This window comes from Prionailurus bengalensis, chromosome A3 (genome assembly GCF_016509475.1).
Source record: "Prionailurus bengalensis isolate Pbe53 chromosome A3, Fcat_Pben_1.1_paternal_pri, whole genome shotgun sequence".
In the NCBI taxonomy this organism is placed as follows: domain Eukaryota; kingdom Metazoa; phylum Chordata; class Mammalia; order Carnivora; family Felidae; genus Prionailurus; species Prionailurus bengalensis.
The window spans coordinates 79265327-79283047 of NC_057354.1; the positions used below are offsets into that span (position 1 = coordinate 79265327).

At 35.2% G+C, this 17721-nt stretch overlaps 1 protein-coding gene across 5 annotated transcripts in view; it reads left to right on the plus strand.

The window, feature by feature from the left end:
* SANBR (SANT and BTB domain regulator of CSR) overlaps window positions 1–16965 on the plus strand; it is a 71481-nt gene extending 54516 nt beyond the window's left edge. For 3 of the 5 annotated variants that reach the window (XM_043603454.1, XM_043603457.1, XM_043603456.1), the window contains 6 exons: window positions 10074–10165; window positions 11065–11093; window positions 11171–11244; window positions 12068–12156; window positions 13893–13984; window positions 15127–16965. In XM_043603454.1, the coding sequence (XP_043459389.1) occupies window positions 10074–10165; window positions 11065–11093; window positions 11171–11244; window positions 12068–12156; window positions 13893–13984; window positions 15127–15163 (413 nt within the window). In that variant the 3' untranslated portion in view covers window positions 15164–16965. Of the gene's footprint in view, window positions 1–10073; window positions 10166–11064; window positions 11094–11170; window positions 11245–12067; window positions 12157–12299; window positions 12372–13892; window positions 13985–15126 lie in introns of those variants that run through there. The other 2 variants (XR_006300980.1, XR_006300981.1) reach the window with 2 other exon arrangements.
* Window positions 16966–17721: the final 756 nt, after the last annotated feature.

Genomic DNA, 17721 nt, shown 5'->3' on the forward strand with positions numbered 1-17721 from the left:
TAGGGTAGATCTATTTTTAATTTTTTGAGGAACCTCCACACTGTTTTCCAGAGTAGCTGCACCAGTTTGCATTCCCACAAACAGTGCAAGAGGGTTCCTGTTTCTCCGCATCCTCACCAGCATCTGTAGTTTCCTGAGTTGTTCATTTTAGCCACTCTGACAGGTGTGAGGTGGTATCTCAGTGTGGCTTTGATTTTACACAGGTCTTTTAAACAGTCCTCCAATATGACACTAAAAGGACATGCAACCCTCCCTTTGTCTTTTTTCCAACTTTTACGTAATTTTTCTTTATGTGTTCAATCCTCTTATTAAAAACTAGTCCTTTATCAATTACTTTTAAATTATAATTAGTCAAGAAGAAAATGCTGCTGTGTTTTGTGTGGGCTTTTTTACCTACAGTTGATTGAGGTAGAATTTATATGTAATAAAATTCACCCATTTTTAGTGTATATATTGAGTTTTAGCATACAATTGGGTAATCACCACCAAAATCAAGACCTAGAACATCACTCCAAAAAGTTATCTCCTGCCCGTTTACACTCCTCTAAGGTCTCATGTGAGTGGAATCCTGAGTAGTGTTTAGTGTGTGTAGCTTCTTTCACTTAGTATGATGTTTTTGAGATTCGTCCATATTGTTGTGTGTATCAGTAGTTTGTTTCTTTTTATTTCACAGAAGTATTCCATTGTGTGAGTATATCATAATTTGTGTATCCATTCACCATTTCATGGACATTTGGGTTGATTCCGTTCTTGGCTATTAACAAATAATGCTGCCATGAACGTTTGCATACGAGGCCGTGTGGACATATGTTTTCATTTTTCTTGGGTAGATACCTAGGAGTGGAATTGCTGGGTCATATGGTAAGTGTTAACGTTTAACTTTGAAAGAAACTGCCAGATTGTTTTGCAAAGTGACTACCATTTTGCGTTCTACCAACAATGTATGAGTTCAGTTGCTATACGTTTCTACCAATATTTGGTATTATTGTTACTTTTTTTTTAACTTTAGTCATTCTAGTGTAGGTATATAATTCTGGGCATCTTCCAATGTGCTCACTGGCCATTTATATATCTTTTTCATGAAGTATCTGTTTAAATGATCTTTTACCTGTTTTTCAGTCGGATTGTTTGCCTCATTATTGAATTACAAGCATTCCTTATATATTTTTGGATACAAGTTCATATGTTTTGCAAATATTTGCCCCTAGTTTGTGGCTTGCCTTTTAATTTTATTAATGATGTCTTTTGGGGGCACCTGGGGCACTTAGTTGGTTAAGTGTCCAACTGTTGGTATTGGCTTAAGTCCTGATCTCAGGATTCTGGGAGCCCAACGTGAGATCATGGGATGATCTCACAGTCATGGAATAGAACAGCATGGAGCCTGCTTGGGAATTTTCAAGCAGTTCTTTTCAAGCAGTTCTTTTTTTTTTTTTATTTAATTTTAAAAAAAATGTTTATTCATTTTTGAGAGAGAGTACAAGTAGGGGAGGGGCAGAGAGCAGGCTCCATGCTCTGAGCTGTCAGCACAGAGCCCGACACGGGGCTTGAACCCACGAACTGTGAGATCAGGACCTGAGCTGAAGTCAGACATTTAACCAACTGAGCCACCCAGGCGCTCTCTCTCCCTTTTCTTCTATTCCTGTCCTGCGCGTGTGCACACACTCTCTGTCTCTCAAATAAATTTTTAAAAAATGATGTCTTTTGAAGAGCAAAAGGTTTTAATTTCATGAACTCTAATGTTTTTGTGTCCCTTTTATGTTTCATACTTTAATAACTAAGAAATCTTTGTTTACCCCAAGGTCACACTTCTAGAAATTGTATGATTTTAGCTTTTGTATTTAATTCTATGATCTCTTCCAGGTTAATTTTTGTGTATCGTATAAGTTAAGGGTCAAGCTTCCCTTTGTTTTCCTATAGGCATAGCCAATTTTTCCAGAACCATTTGTTGAAAAGAATGTTCTTTCCCCATTGGATTACCTTGACACTTTTGTTAAAAAATTGGGGCGCCTGGGTGGCGCAGTCGGTTAAGCGTCCGACTTCAGCCAGGTCACGATCTCGCGGTCCGTGAGTTCGAGCCCCGCGTCGGGCTCTGGGCTGATGGCTCAGAGCCTGGAGCCTGTTTCCGATTCTGTGTCTCCCTCTCTCTCTGCCCCTCCCCCGTTCATGCTCTGTCTCTCTCTGTCCCAAAGATAAATAAACGTTGGAAAAAAAAAAAAAAAATTTAAAAAAATCAACTGATCATTTACATGTGGATCTATTTTTAAACTCTTTGTTTTCTTCCATTGATTTTTATATATCCTTTATTTACATCATTGTATGAGTACCATATGGTCTTAATTTTTGTAGCTTTTCGTGATTCCTGAAATCTGGTGATGTTAGTTCTTCAAAATTGTTCTTTTATTTTTAGATTATTTTTGTATTTCTAGGTGCTTTGCATTTCCTGTCCATTTTAGAACAAAGGTAACTACTTCTACAAAAAAACTGCTGGAACTTTCATTAGGATTGTGTTGAACCATATATCAATTTGGAGAGAATTGCTTTTTTTTTTTTTTTTAACAATGGCAAGTCTTCCAATCCATGAATACAAAATATCTTTCCATTTATTTAGTTCTCTAATGTCTCTCAACAATGTTTTATAGTTTCAGTATGCAGATATTGAACATCTTTTGTTCAATTTATTCCTAAGTGCTTTTTTAAATGCTGTTATAAATGGAAGTAGGTTTTTTAAATTTTTCCAACTTTTCAGTTGTTACAGTTGACCTTGTTTCTTGTGCCCTTGCTAATTTCACATCATTTTTCTTTGCTTATTAGATTCCTTTCCAGTGTGTATGCTTTTTATTTGTCTTGCTTTTTTGCACTCATTAGGGCCTCATATTGACTAGAAGTGGTAAGAACACATGTCCTTACCTTGCTCCCTATCTTAAGGGGAAAGCATTCATTCGTTAACCATTAAGTATAAAATGTTAGTGGTTGGTTTCTCGTAAATGCCCTTTCTCAGGTTGAGGAAGTTTCTGTTTCTAAGTTGTTGAATTATTATGGTGAATGGGTGTTGAATTTTGTTAAATGTTTTTTCCCCATCTATTGAGATGATGATACAGGTTTTCTCCATATTATCAGTATGAGAAATTGAAATTGGTTTTTCAAGTGTTATGCCAATCTTCTAGGGTAAACGCCACTTGGTCATGAAGTATTTTTTCTTTTTATATATTAATGTATTTGACTTGCTAGTATTTTGTTAAGGATTGTTTGTGTTTATGAGTGATATTAGTTTTTTGTTTTTAGTTTCCTATGACATCGTCTTTAAGTTTGGTTATTAGGATAATACTAATCTTATAAAATGAGTTGGAAACTGTTCTCCTCACTTTTCTGGAAGAACTTGTGTACTGTTTGTATGATTTGTCCCTGAAATGTATGATAAAATTCATCAATGGAGTCATCTGGGCCTACAGTTTTCTTTTGGGGAAGGTTTTTAATTAATTATGAATTTATTACGTTCAATGTAGTGCTATTCAGGTTTTCTATTTCTTCTTGAATCTGATAACTTGTGTCTTTCAAGGAATTTCTCCATTTTTATCCAGGTTGTCAAATTTATTGGCATAAAGTTGCTTACAATATTTTCTTATCCTTTTCTGTCTAAAAGATCTGTAGTGATGTCCCTCTTTCAATCCTGATACTGGTAATTTGTGTTTTATCACTTTTTTCTTGAACAGTTTAGCTAGAGGTTTATTTTACTGATCTTTTCAAGGAATCACCTTTTGATTTTATTGATTTTTCTCTGGTTTGTCAATTTTGTATTTCATTGGTTGTCACTCTTATATTTAGCATTTCCTTCCTTGTTGTTATTTTGTTTTGTTTTGTTTCAATATATGAAGTTTATTGTCAAATTGGTTTCCATACAACACCCAGTGCTCATCCCAAAAGGTGCCCTCCTCAATACCCATCACCCACCCTCCCCTCCCTCCCACCCCCCATCAACCCTCAGTTTGTTCTCAGTTTTTAAGTCTCTTATGCTTTGGCTCTTTCTCCCACTCTAACCTCTTTTTTTTTTTTTTTTCCTTCCCCTCCCCCATGGGTTTCTGTTAAGTTTCTTAGGATCCACATAAGAGTGAAACCATATGGTATCTGTCTTTCTCTGTATGGCTTATTTCACTTAACATCACACTCTCCAGTTCCATCCACGTTGCTACAAAGGGCCATATTTCATTCTTTCTCATTGCCACGTAGTACTCCATTGTGTATATAAACCACAATTTCTTTATCCATTCATCAGTTGATGGACATTTAGGCTCTTTCCATAATTTGGCTATTGTTGAGAGTGCTGCTATAAACATTGGGGTACAAGTGCCCCTATGCATCAGTACTCCTGTATCCCTTGGGTAAATTCCTAGCAGTGCTATTGCTGGGTCATAGGGTAGGTCTATTTTTAATTTTCTGAGGAACCTCCACACTGCTTTCCAGAGCGGCTGCACCAATTTGCATTCCCACCAACAGTGCAAGAGGGTTCCCGTTTCTCCACATCCTCGCCAGCATCTATAGTCTCCTGATTTGTTCATTTTGGCCACTCTGACTGGCGTGAGGTGATACCTGAGTGTGGTTTTGATTTGTATTTCCCTGATGAGGACCGACATTGAGCATCTTTTCATGTGCCTGTTGGCCATCTGGATGTCTTCTTTAGAGAAGTGTCTATTCATGTTTTCTGCCCATTTCTTCACTGGGTTATTTGTTTTTCGGGTGTGGAGTTTGGTGAGCTCTTTATAGATTTTGGATACTAGCCCTTTGTCCGATATGTCATTTGCAAATATCTTTTCCCATTCCGTTGGTTGCCTTTTAGTTTTGTTGGTTGTTTGCTGTGCAGAAGCTTTTTATCTTCATAAGGTCCCAGTAGTTCATTTTTGCTTTTAATTCCCTTGCCTTTGGAGATGTGTCAAGTAAGAAATTGCTACGGCTGAGGTCAGAGAGGTCTTTTCCTGCTTTCTCCTCTAGGGTTTTGATGGTTTCCTGTCTCACATTCAGGTCCTTTATCCATTTTGAGTTTATTTTTGTGAATGGTGTGAGAAAGTGGTCTAGTTTGAGTCTTCTGCATGTTGCTGTCCAGTTCTCCCAGCACCATTTGTTAAAGAGACTGTCTTTTTCCATTGGATATTCTTTCCTGCTTTGTCAAAGATGAGTTGGCCATACGTTTGTGGGTCTAGTTCTGGGGTTTCTATTCTATTCCATTGCTCTATGTGTCTGTTTTTGTGCCACCTTGTAATTATTTTGAACTTAATTTCCTTTATTTCTTTTTTAACTTCTTAAGGTAGAAACCTGTTGGTGTTTTTACTTTTCTTCTTTTCTAATACAAGCATTTAAAGCTGTAAGATTTGCTCTAAACACCACTTTAACTATTTCCCACAGGCTTTGTTATGTCTTGTTTCCATTTATAATCAGTACAGAATATTTTCTAATTCCCATTATGATTTTGTTTTTGTTTGACACATGTGTTATTTAGTAGTATGTTGTTTAATTTCCAAATACTTTCAGATTGTCTGGGTATTTTCAATTACAGGTTTCTAACTTAATCCCATCATGGTCAGAGAACATACTCTATGTTGTTTCATCCCTTAAATTTTATTGGTACATGTTCCACATGTGCATGAAAAGAATGTGAAATCTGTTGTTGGTGTAGTCTATAAATGTTAAGTTGTTTTGGTTATCTGTTGCAAAGCTTCTATAGTTGTGCTCTTTTTCTGACTGCTTATTTCTAACTTCTTGTTCCACTGATTAGTGAAAGAAGGTGTTGAAATCTCCAGCTATAATTGTTAATATATGTATTTTTCCTTTTAAGTCTACTAGTTTTTATTTTGTGCACATTACAGCTTTATGATTAGGCATACATATATAGTGTATTGACTCTTTTATCATTATGATATATTCCTCTTTGTCTGTAGTAAAACTGTCTTGAAGTCTATTTGGTACTCATATTATCACTCTAGATTTGTTTACTGTTTGAATGGCATATCTTTTGCTATCCTTTTATTTTTAACCTCTTTGTGTTTCTGACTTAAAGTGTATATCTTGTAGATAGCATGTTGTTGAAAACTGCTTTTTTATCCAGTTTGACAGTTTGCCTTTTGATTGGAGTATGTATTCTATTTATATTTAATGTGTTTAATGATGTGGTTGCATTAGTTCTGCCATTTTGCTATTCATTTTCTAATTATTTCAGATGTTTTGTTTCTCTTATTTCGCCTTTCTTGCTCTTTTTGTGCTAAGAAAATAAATTTAGTATATCATTCTAATTATTTTACTGGCTTTTTAGTTGTATATCTTTGCATTTTATTGTTCTAAAGATTACAGCACCATCTTTAACCTATCACAGTCTACTTAAAGCTAGTAAGAATCACTTTAGGTAAAATATAACCCTAAAGTAAGATAGTTTCCTTAGTTTTTCCTTCTTTGTGCCATTGTTACTTATCTTTATAAATTATACAGAATTACATTATGTGTTACAATTTTTGCTTTAAACAGTTCTATGTCATTCAAAGAATGTAGAGGGGCAAAATAAAATATATATACATTTAGTCTTTTATATTTACATATTTACTCTTTTTTTATATCTGAGTAATTGTCATGCAATGTTGTTTTCTTTCATTCTGAAGAACTTCAATTATTTCCTATAGTGTAGGCATACTAGCAATAAATTCTTTCATTTTTACTTACCTGAAAATCTCTTTATTTCCCTTTTTTTTTTAAAGATTGTATTCTTAAGTAATTTCTACACCCAACGTGGGGCCCCAACCACAACCCCGAGATCAAGAGTCACACTTTCTACCAACTGAGCCATCCAGGTGCCCCTCACTTTGATTTCTAAGTACAGTTTCTCCAATATAGAATTCTTGTTTAACAATTATTTTTTTCTTTTAACGGTTTGTATCTCCCATTCCAGTGTCTTCTAGCCTCCATTATTTCTGATGAGAAGTTAGCCATTGATATAATTATTCCCCTGGATGTAATGCGCCCTTTTTATCTTGCTTCTTTCACGATTTTATTTTTTACTTTCAGAAGCCTATGATATGCCTAGGTGTGGTTATCTTACTTGGTATTTGTTGAGCTTCTGGGATCTGTAAATTAATGTTTTAAACAAAATTTGGGGAGCTTGCAATCATTATTCTTTTAAGTGTTTCTTCTGTCCCTTTCTCTCATTTACCTTCCGGAACTCCAGTACATGTATGTTGGACCTTTTGATATTGCCCCACAGGCTTCTGAAGTTTTGTTTCTTTTTGGATGGAATAATTTCTTTTCTTTTCCTTTCTTTTTTAGTTTTATTTATTTTGAGAAAGAGAGAGCACGGGAGGGGCGGAGAGAGAGAGGGATGGAGAGAGAGAAAGTATCAAGCAGGCTCTGCACTGCCAGCATAGAGCCTGACATGTGGCTCAAACCTGCAAACTGTGAGATCATGTCCTGAGTGGAAATCGTCAGATGCTTAACCGACTGAGCCACCCAGGCGCCCCTGGATTGGATCATTTCTAATGCTTAACTTCCATTTCACTGGTATATTCTTCTATCATTTCAGTCTTTTTCTTGAGCCCATCTACTAAATATTTCAGTTATTGTGCTTTTTAGTTCTAGAATTTCCACGTGGTTCTTCTTTATAGTTTCCATATCTTTGTTGAGATTTCCTGTGTTTATTCAGTAACACCATTTTCCCTTTGAACATACTTATACTAGTTGCTTTGAAATCATTGTCTGCTTTTTTTTTTTTAACGTTTATTCTTGAGAAAGTGAGACAGAGTGAGTGGGGGAGGGGCAAGAGAGAGGAGGACACAGAATCTGAAGCAGTTTCCAGGCTTCGAGCTATCAGCACAGAGCCCAAAACGGTGCTGGAACCCACCAACCGTGAGATCATGACCTGAGCCGAAGTTGGATGCTTAATCAACTGAGCCACCCAGGCATCCCAAAATCACATTGTCTGCTTTAATCCAGTATGTAGGTTCTCTCAGAATCAGTTTCTGTTTACTGTTTCTTTTCTGAGTAGTTCACATTTTTTAGTTTCTTCATCTTATAACTTTTGGTAGGTTATCTTTGTGCAGTTCTGAAATGTTTTTGTTCTTAGAATTGTTGGGTTTTTTTGTTCTAGTAGGCAGTTAACTTGCCTGACCCAAACTGCAAAATCTGTCTGCCTCATGGTATGTAGTAAATGCTGTCTCTGCATGGGTTTTTCTTGGCTGCTAAGCTACTGTTTTAGCCTGACCCCCAGGGTCATACTAGCCTGTGTAGTTTAGTATTCAGGCAAGATTTTGGACAGACTTTATATTCAGATTTGGGGGCTTACCTGCTTAGCTTCACTTTGCTTTATGGGTTCCCTCTCGATTGCTAGTTGTTTTCTAGTCCTAAGTAGGGCTCCTGCTTTCAGAAGCTTGAGCTCAATGAAGTTTGGGAAATCGTCAAGTCAAAGGCACAAGAAAGTCTCACTTCTCTTCAAGAGCAATTCTGTCTTGCAAGTGTCTTTCTGCTTGCCTGCTTAGCTGGATCTCCTAGGGTCTCCTGTACACTTTCATAGTTTAACAATCATTTGGGCAGAGTTTATAGTCACATTTTAGATCTCCAGTCTTCTGTGACTTTCTTCTAAAATTTCACCTTTAAATTTCCAGCTTCTCTTTCTTTCAATTGTATCATCTTTTCCCTGGAGCTCATAAGGCTGTAATTTTCCTACCTTAGCTGGGGATATTGAGAAAAGTGCCCTCAGGCAGAAAGCCATAAACTCACAATTCTTACCTCTTGCATCTTTTTTTTTAAGTTTTTAATTTTAATTTCAATATAGTTAACATAGAGTGTTTTATTAGTTTCAGGTGTACAATACAGTGGTTCAACAATTCTATAGATTACTCAGTGCTCATTGTGATAAGCATATCATCATGATAAGTGTACTCTTTTAACCCGATCACCTGTTTCATTCAATCCCTCCCCTACCTCCCCACCTCATGCATCCTTTAAATGTAAACACTCAACTTTCTACCTCCCTTTGATTATTTGCCAGTACCTACATTTGGTTGTTTATAGTATTTTTGCTCTGTTTCTACCATTCTTTTCTTTAGAAGGAACTTGTCGTCACACTCTAATCTCACCCTATCATGTCTTTTTGATGTTTGGGAAACAGTGATCTGATGTACTCGCCTTGCCTTCCAACATTGATTTTAGAGAAACGCATCTTTCCCCTCCTTCTTTTCTTTTCCTTTCCTTTCCTTTGTCCTCTACACTGTCAGCCAGAATAAATTCAGAATATTGATTGTAGCAAAGCACTAGTTCAGAATACAATTTGTCCCAAATCTGCTTCCTCCCAAAATCATTTGTCCTACCTCCATTTTTACCCAAATAGCCCCTTCCCACCCACCCAAGCAAAGACATTTTAAAGCTTTTTTGTGAGTTCTTCATTCCTCCCATTCCCAAACTGTGTTTTTTGGGTTATGGTGTTGTTGTTGTTGTTGTTGTTTTGGTATATAAAAATTTGGAATTAGGTGTTAAAACCACTATCAAATTAGATTCAGAGAAATACGTATAGTTTCCACCAACATTTTCTTTTTTTTTTTTTTTTTTAATTTTTTAATGTTTATTTATCTTTGACAGAGAGACAGAGCATGAGCAGGGGAGGGGCAGAGAGAGAGGGAGACACAGAATCTGAAACAGGCTCCAGGCTCTGAGCTGTCAGCACAGAGCCCAACGCGGGACTCGAACTCATACTCACAGACTGCGAGATCATGACCTGAGCCGAAGTCGGACGCTCAACTGACTGAGCCACCCAGGCGCCCCAACCCCCAACATTTTCAACATTTAATTTCACTGGGATTTTGAAATTATTGCCCTGATTTTTTTCTCCTTAAGGTTTTCACCAAGTAGAAAGAAGAAAAGTAATTAAAACTAACCCCTATAAAGTACATTCAACTTCTCAATATATTTATATTTTATTTAGAGGTAATTTGTTAGTTTTAAGAAACATGTCTTTTTTACAAAATGGTTTTATTGTTTGGAAGTAAGTAATAAGTGCATTGGAGAAGCATGTGAAACTTATGCTCATAACATTGACTTTCTTTTGTCAGGGAAAAAGGAAAAGCCAAAGAAGTTCACAAAACAACCAAAAAAGCAGATGTCTTCACCCTGTGGTCAGAAGAAAGAAAAGGTGTTAGAGAAGGTAACTCTAAATTATCTATTACTGTTCTAAAGTTCATATTGAGAAATAAGCAGGCAAATCTAGCCAAGAAAAATCTGAAGAAGAGTTAAGAACATACAGTGGAATGCTAGAGATATAGCAACGAACAAAGAAGTTCCACATAAACAGATTAAAGATCTCCAAGATATATTGATAGGTGAGAAAAAGTATGCATAGTATAGAATAGATAGAGGAATCTATATATCTTTCCTTATATATGCATAAAATGTTGCCTCTAAAGGGAAGTGAATGGGAGACAGAGACTTTTCACTATATGTGCTGTTTGTAACTTTTGAATCTGGAACCAGTAGTACTTGTTCAAAAAACTTTGAAATGAGATAAATAAGTAGACTTTATAATTTTTAAATAAATTGTATTTTATGAGCTTTTAAAATAATTCTTATTTCACATGCCTTTGAAAGCCAGGTAGGATTAAGAGGACAATAATAACCATATTTGACTAAAAGAGAAATCATAGATTCCAAAAATGTATGGAAGGCTGGGTTGAGACAAGTTCCACACAATTATATTGGGCAGGTTGTACGTTCATCTGCGTGCCAAGTGCTGCAAGCACACAAATGGATGAATTCTAAAAGATTGTATAAGCTGGGGCTTCCAGGTCAGACAGATAAAACTGGGTTCAAATTTAGGTCTATATCTCTTTGGACAAGTTCTTTAACTTCTCTGAGCCTGTTTTATTATAGAGATAATTACAGCTGCTGTCTCGTGTGGTTGTTGCAAGGTTTAAATGAAATAATACTTGTGATGCTTTTGGTACGATGTCTTGAACTCAATAAATTAGGCTGCTTTTTATTTTAAACTGTAACACTAATCAGTAAATATGTTCTAATTGGACCTTAATGTTATCTACTTTTTTTTAGTCAACTTCTAGAGATGTGTCTCCTTTCATGTGAGTATTGCTCCTTAATCCATCAGATATTCACTCTTAAAGCATCAGTGCTGATTTTTGTTTAAATTTTCTAATAGCGTGAGTATGCAGAAGAATAAATGGGATGCCACAAGATCCTTGAGATTCAACCAGGATGCACAAAGGGAAGATGGTAAGTTTTAATATTTAGGTAACGTACAGATTAGGTATAAATAACAGTGATAGGAATCTTTCATTTAAAAAAAAATTTTTTTTTTTAATGTTTATTTATTTTTGAGACAGAGACAGAATGCGAGTGGGTTGGGGCAGAGAGAGAGGGAGGCACAGAATCTGAAGCAGGCTCCAGGCTCCGAGCTGTCAGCACAGAGCCTGACACGGAACTCAAACTCACGAGCTGTGAGATCATGACCTGAGCCTAAGTCGGACGCTCAACCGACTGAGACACCCAGGGGCCCCAGGAATCTTTCATTTTATGCAGTATGCTGAATAGCGTTAAAAGTTCCAACTGGAATAAAGCCCAGAATTTGCACATTCCCTTAGGAATCAACCAGAGTTGTATTAGTAGACAACCCCAGTAGATAATGTGTTGTTTTATGCACCTGTGCTTTGGAGGTCTCAGACTGACTTTTGCCCATTACTTGCGCATCATATTTTAGGTTCATTTACAAGTGGGGTTTTTTTTGTTCTTCACTATTTATTATAACATGTAACCAATAGGTCTGTTTTTAATCTTTTTTTATTTTTTATTTTTTAATTTTTTTAATATATGAAATTTATTGTCAAATTGTTTTTAAAAGCAGCACAATTACCTATGTATAAGCCATTTTGCCACTTGCTGCCTAAAGTTCTTCAAAGATAAATATGTGTAGATGTCTGTAAAATAGTATCTAATGGTATTTTCATAAATTCATGATAATTGAAGTGTGTGTTCTTTAAGAAACAGAAGTTATAAATCATCCCCATAAAAAGTTAGGTTTATTATATTTTACCTCCAGATCAGCGGCGGATGTCCGAAATTACAGGGCACCTAATAAAGATGAGATTGGGTGATCTGGACCGTGTCAAGTCAAAGGAAGCAAAAGAAGTAAGAATTATGTGCTAGGGCACTGTGCTTGCATAGATATGCCTTCCTACTTTATTTTCATCATGAGTAATATAAAGATGTTTTAGGCAGAATTTCTAAAAACTAATGTAAATATTTTAATATATTTTTATATTCTGTACCAGTTCACTCACATAAACGTTGTCCACCTTCGTATCACCCGTGGTCCATAAGTCCTCTATAACACACATAATAAGGTAGGTTATTGCTGGAAGTGTAATGTCACACCACGAGTAGATTAGCTGTGCATTGCTGACTATCCAGAGGGTGACTTTTTGGAAGTTGCTGATTTCAGTCAACTCTGTAGGCAGTGCTTAGATGTTATTTCTAAAATAAGATGTAATCTTGCTGAAAATGATGCCTGGAAATACCTGTGTTCTTACTAAAACTATGTATTAGTCATAACACTGTATACTAACATTAGTATTGGTATTATGTATTCACAAAAACTCTTGCCCTAATTCTTTTATTTAAAAATTTACTTCCCTATAAAACTTATAAAATCTTTCTTTTTTAATTTTAATTTCAATATCATTAACATACAGTGTCAAAAATTCTAAAATCATTGTGACCTTGGTTAGGCAAATATTTCTTAGCTGTGACACCAAAAGCATGATCTGTGAAAGAAAAAATTGACAAATCAGACTTTGTCAATGGTCTTTTTGAAAGACACTACTAAGAAAATGATCTATTTGAATATCAATGGTCTTTTTGAAAGACACTACTAAGAAAATGAAAAGATAAGCCATAATCTATGAGAAAATATGTGTAAAAACACTTATCTGGTAAAGGATGTGTCCAAAATATATAAAGAACTTCCAAAACTCAATAATCAAATAATCCAATAAAACTAAATGGGCAAAAGATTAACCAGACCCTTCATGAAAGAAGGGATACAGATGGTAAATAAGCACATAAAAAGATTCAGCATCTTTAGTCATTAGGGAAATGTAAATTAAAACCTCAGTGAGATAACTGCTATATAACAACTAAAATGTCTACAATGAAGGGGAAAAAAGTGCTGGTCAGGATAGAGAGCAACTGAAACTCATTTATAGCTGGTAGGGATGCAAAAAGGAATGGTCACTTTGGAAAACAGTGTGTCAGTTTCTTATAAAGTTAAACATTTACTCACCATAGAGATCAGTTCATACATGTTTATACTGGCTTTATTCAGAACTGCCAAAAATTAGAAACAATCCAAATGTCCTTCACCTGGTAAATGAATAAACCAACTGTGGTGCATACAAAAAAGAAAGAACTAATACATTAGTAACATAAATGAATCTCCTACACATTACGCTAAGTGAAAGAAACCAGATTTCAAAGGCTACACAGACTGTGTGATTCAGTTTAGGTAATATTTTCAAAAATACAAAACTGTAGGGACATAAAACAGATAAGTAGTTGCCGGGAACTGATCGTGGGTTGACTTATGAGAGGCACAAGGGGATTTTCTTGAGGTGATGGAAATGTATTTCTCCCTTGTAACAATGGTTACACTACTGTATACATTTTCAGAACTCAGAACTGTACGCTAAAAAGGGTGAATTTTTACTATATGTAAAATTATTCACATAAATTATAATTCAAAGAGCCTGAATTTTAAAGATCAAAATAAAATTACTTCTAAGCTAAAAAGTAATGCCATTTTAATAAACAGAGCTTCTGTTGATTCCATAAAAGTAATAACTTCATTTTGCCCCTTTACTCTGCAGTTTGCAGGAGGTATTTATTCCAGACTTGAAGCTCAAATTAAGGCCTCAGTGCCAGTCACTGCCCGGCAAAGCAGCTCAGAAAAAAACACAAGGTAAAGCAGCATAAACAGATTCAGAATGTGACTGGCTTTGACGTGATTTTCTTTTTTTAGGGAAAATGACATGAACAATAGAGGCACATAATTGGAGTTTGGTTTGTTTTGTTTCAAAGATTAGATCATCGAGACATTAGTCAGAACCAGAATTTAACATCAAGTTAAGACTTAAAAAGCTCATAAGCATAAAATTTAATGAAAGTATAGTTTTGGGTTTTTTTTTAAGTTTTCTGTTTACTGAATTACTTCTGTTCTGAGCCACCTGCTGATAAGAATGTAAACTATACTGCTACTGTGAATTAGTAGAATTTTATACTGTTTATGGGTTATATATTATTTTATATAAATCATTGAAGTCTTTCCTGTTCCTTATTTTATTTCTCTTAATAAAAAGTAACTTGTGGGTCCTCTGTCATTTTACATCACAAAATTTCTTTTAAATTATAACACTTATTGAGATTGGATCATTAATACTACAGATCCAAATGCCTTATCAGCAGTTCTGAAATCCAGAAAACTCAGAAAACCATCCAGACTTTTTTGTACATTTGTGGCAACTCAAACCTGGCTGAACTACTATGATGCTATTTATAGTTTTTATTTATCACACTTAGTTAATTAATTTATTTTTTTTCTTCTCAACGTTTTTATTTATTTTTGGGACAGAGAGAGACAGAGCATGAACGGGGGAGGGGCAGAGAGAGAGGGAGACACAGAATTGGAAACAGGCTCCAGGCTCTGAGCCATCAGCCCAGAGCCTGACGCGGGGCTCGAACTCACAGACCGCGAGATCGTGACCTGGCTGAAGTCGGACGCTTAACCGACTGCGCCACCCAGGCGCCCCATCACACTTAATTTAAATGTTCATTTGTTACACTGAAAAAGTATTAATGTGTTTGGTTAAAGGGCATTGCTCCAATCCATAATATACAATATATGTACCATATTCTGTCCCCCACATCCACAAAAATCTGAATTCCAAAATATGTCTCACTCCAAAGGTTTTTAAAAATGGATTGTGGGGCTACATGAAGTTTCATTTAACTCTGATACTGTCAAGCAAACAGAACCTAAAGCAGCAGCAACTTCCTCCTGTTTTAGAAGCACCTCTGACCTTTTTTTCTGTTTAAACAATCTAGGTCTAAAAGCCGTTTTGGTCCAGGGCGTCCTGCATAAAGCATCTTAACTACAACTAAAAAGAAGACACACCTCTGGACATCTGAAATTGCTCACTTCTTGAAGATCTTCAGAACAATGACTTATAAATGTTTTATTTATTATTCTTGCAAACCACATAAATCATAATGCTAAGGGAAATGTATAGTTAGGTCTTTTGAAACCTAATTGTAAATATGAAACTTCTTAAGTCTGACTTTCTTTTAATGTGATGCTATGTAGAAAATTAGTATTTACAGATTTGCATAGTTAAGACTCCTAATATTTGTTATCCTTTATTTATTTGAAAGAGAGGAGATCTCAACTCAAGTAGCTAAGACTTTTTAAGACCTTAATAAATTAAGGGAACACAGCTGGTGATGGTACTGTGCATGTGCACTGATTATAGTATGCCTTTTGAGCTGTAACTCTTGGGATAGCATTGAGAACTGCAATCTGTGTAATGAAACTCCCAGGGATGCTAATTTTAAGTTTGCATGAATATTAAGGAGTGACAGGTTTCAAGCCTATATTAAATAAAGTTTCAAGGTGTGATGTATTCCCTGTGTTGGGCAAGAGGGTTAATTTTTTTCAGCATTAATCCATGGAAAGCACAATGTTCATCCAACTTGTTTTTCTTTCGGTTTTTAATGCTTATCTATTGGTTATCTGAGCTGGAATTACTGATTATTCCTTTTCCTCTGTGAAGCCAGTGCCATTCTGAATTTATTAAAATAACTTGATAGTTTTAGGATAGTAAATCATTTTAGTTGTATAAAACACCCAGTGTGCAGTTCTCAGGGCTCTAAAACCCAGCCATGTTTCTAAAGCCATTCGAATAGCCCCATTAAACAGTTACAATTACTTACTACTTTAGCAGTGTCTAGAAGGAAACATTCCCAAATACATTTGATGGGTGAAAAATGCTGTGCATTCAGTAGAAATCAAGCTAAATTCTATTATATAGATCATGTTTTAATTTTTCTAACCAAGCAGAAAGAGTGCTCAGGGAAAATTTGTTCCAAACTATAAGCATAAAAAATTATGTGTTTGGAAATCACATATAGGCGTTTGAAAAACTTATAAAATTCACTGTTTCTATTTGTAGTCTCCATTGTCTTATCATTGGAATTTCTTCAAATTATTTAGAGAACAGATTTTGATTATGTGACAGAATGGCAGTTTCCATTGAAATGTTGAAGTGTTAAACTCCGTTAACACATACAGAAATCATTTTTAGGGACTATTTTGGTTAGTAAATGCAGCTAGATGTTATTTGATGCTATAGGTATGGCTTTTCCAAGGTTTTTGAATTTATGTTTGGAAATTTTGTTCCAGTTTATGTATCTTTCAATTGTTTGATGTTTTTGAAATAGATTATAAAATTTTTATTTTCAAAAGAAAATGTTTTATAGTACATGGTCTATAAGCTCTGTTAAATACCACAGTCTTGTTTCTTTTACTGTATTCTCTGATTAAAAGGATTTAGGCCTGTACAGGTTATATAGTGCTGTGATGGTCACAACTGAAAGAAGTATGCTCTTTAGATTTTTAACTGATGATAAAAAGGCAAGTTGCTTTTCCCCTGGGAGGACTGTACCAGTGGATTGATTTTTTACAAACCAGAATTTATCAGAATTTGATTTTCTTCAGAATAGGCTTTTTATTTTATAAACATCTGTAATACATAGCACAGGTACCACAAACATTTTAATCAAACTGTTAATAGTATTTCTTTACCAAATACTTTGAAAAGGTTTTATCTTACATTAATTCTGAATTTACATTCCTTTAATTGAAATAAATGTTAATGACAAAAATGGTTTGAAAAGTCCCTTGATCTGAATCATTCCATCTTCTCAGGAAAAGTCTGGATGGGCTCCTAGAGCACAGGTTTTCATGAAAAATTAGCTCTGTTACAAGGTGTATTTTATAAATTTTAAGATTGTTTTGAGTGAGTTTATCCTGGTAAAGATTCAGCAAAATATTTAGGGGCTAAAATATTGCAGGAAAGATTATCTGTTAGGGGTGCTTATTCCACACTCTTGCACCATGTTTGTAATTCTCCCTTTTCAGAACATTCAGCCAGATATTGTGAGATACGCTAAATTGCTTTGGAAGCTGAGGCTGAAGCCCTATTATGCTAATCTGCTAAGGGCAAATTTAATATAAAAACAAAAAGAATACGTTTCACATCTAATATCTGGAATTAAGTCTTCAGGTCTCCTTCAGCTATTCATTGAGCCAACTATTATGAATCTCACCTTTTCGTACCGCCTAGTTAAGAGGTACTGGGACCTAGCCAGTTCAGTTCAAATAGGCTAGCTCTCCCCCTCTGATTTAAAGCTAATCTGTTGGGGAAGGTGATGGGATAGTATTAATCCCACCCATATGGGATTGTTGGAGGATTAAATGGCTTAATCTAAAAAAATTAGCACAGTACTTTCTGACTTACAGTAAACCCTCCATAAATGTTAACTATTATTGTTGTTGCATTGTTATTTTAATATTTGGAAAGTAGCCTTAAATTCTTTAAGATGGGAGTTTTATATCCTTCTTCCTATAATTTGAATTACTAA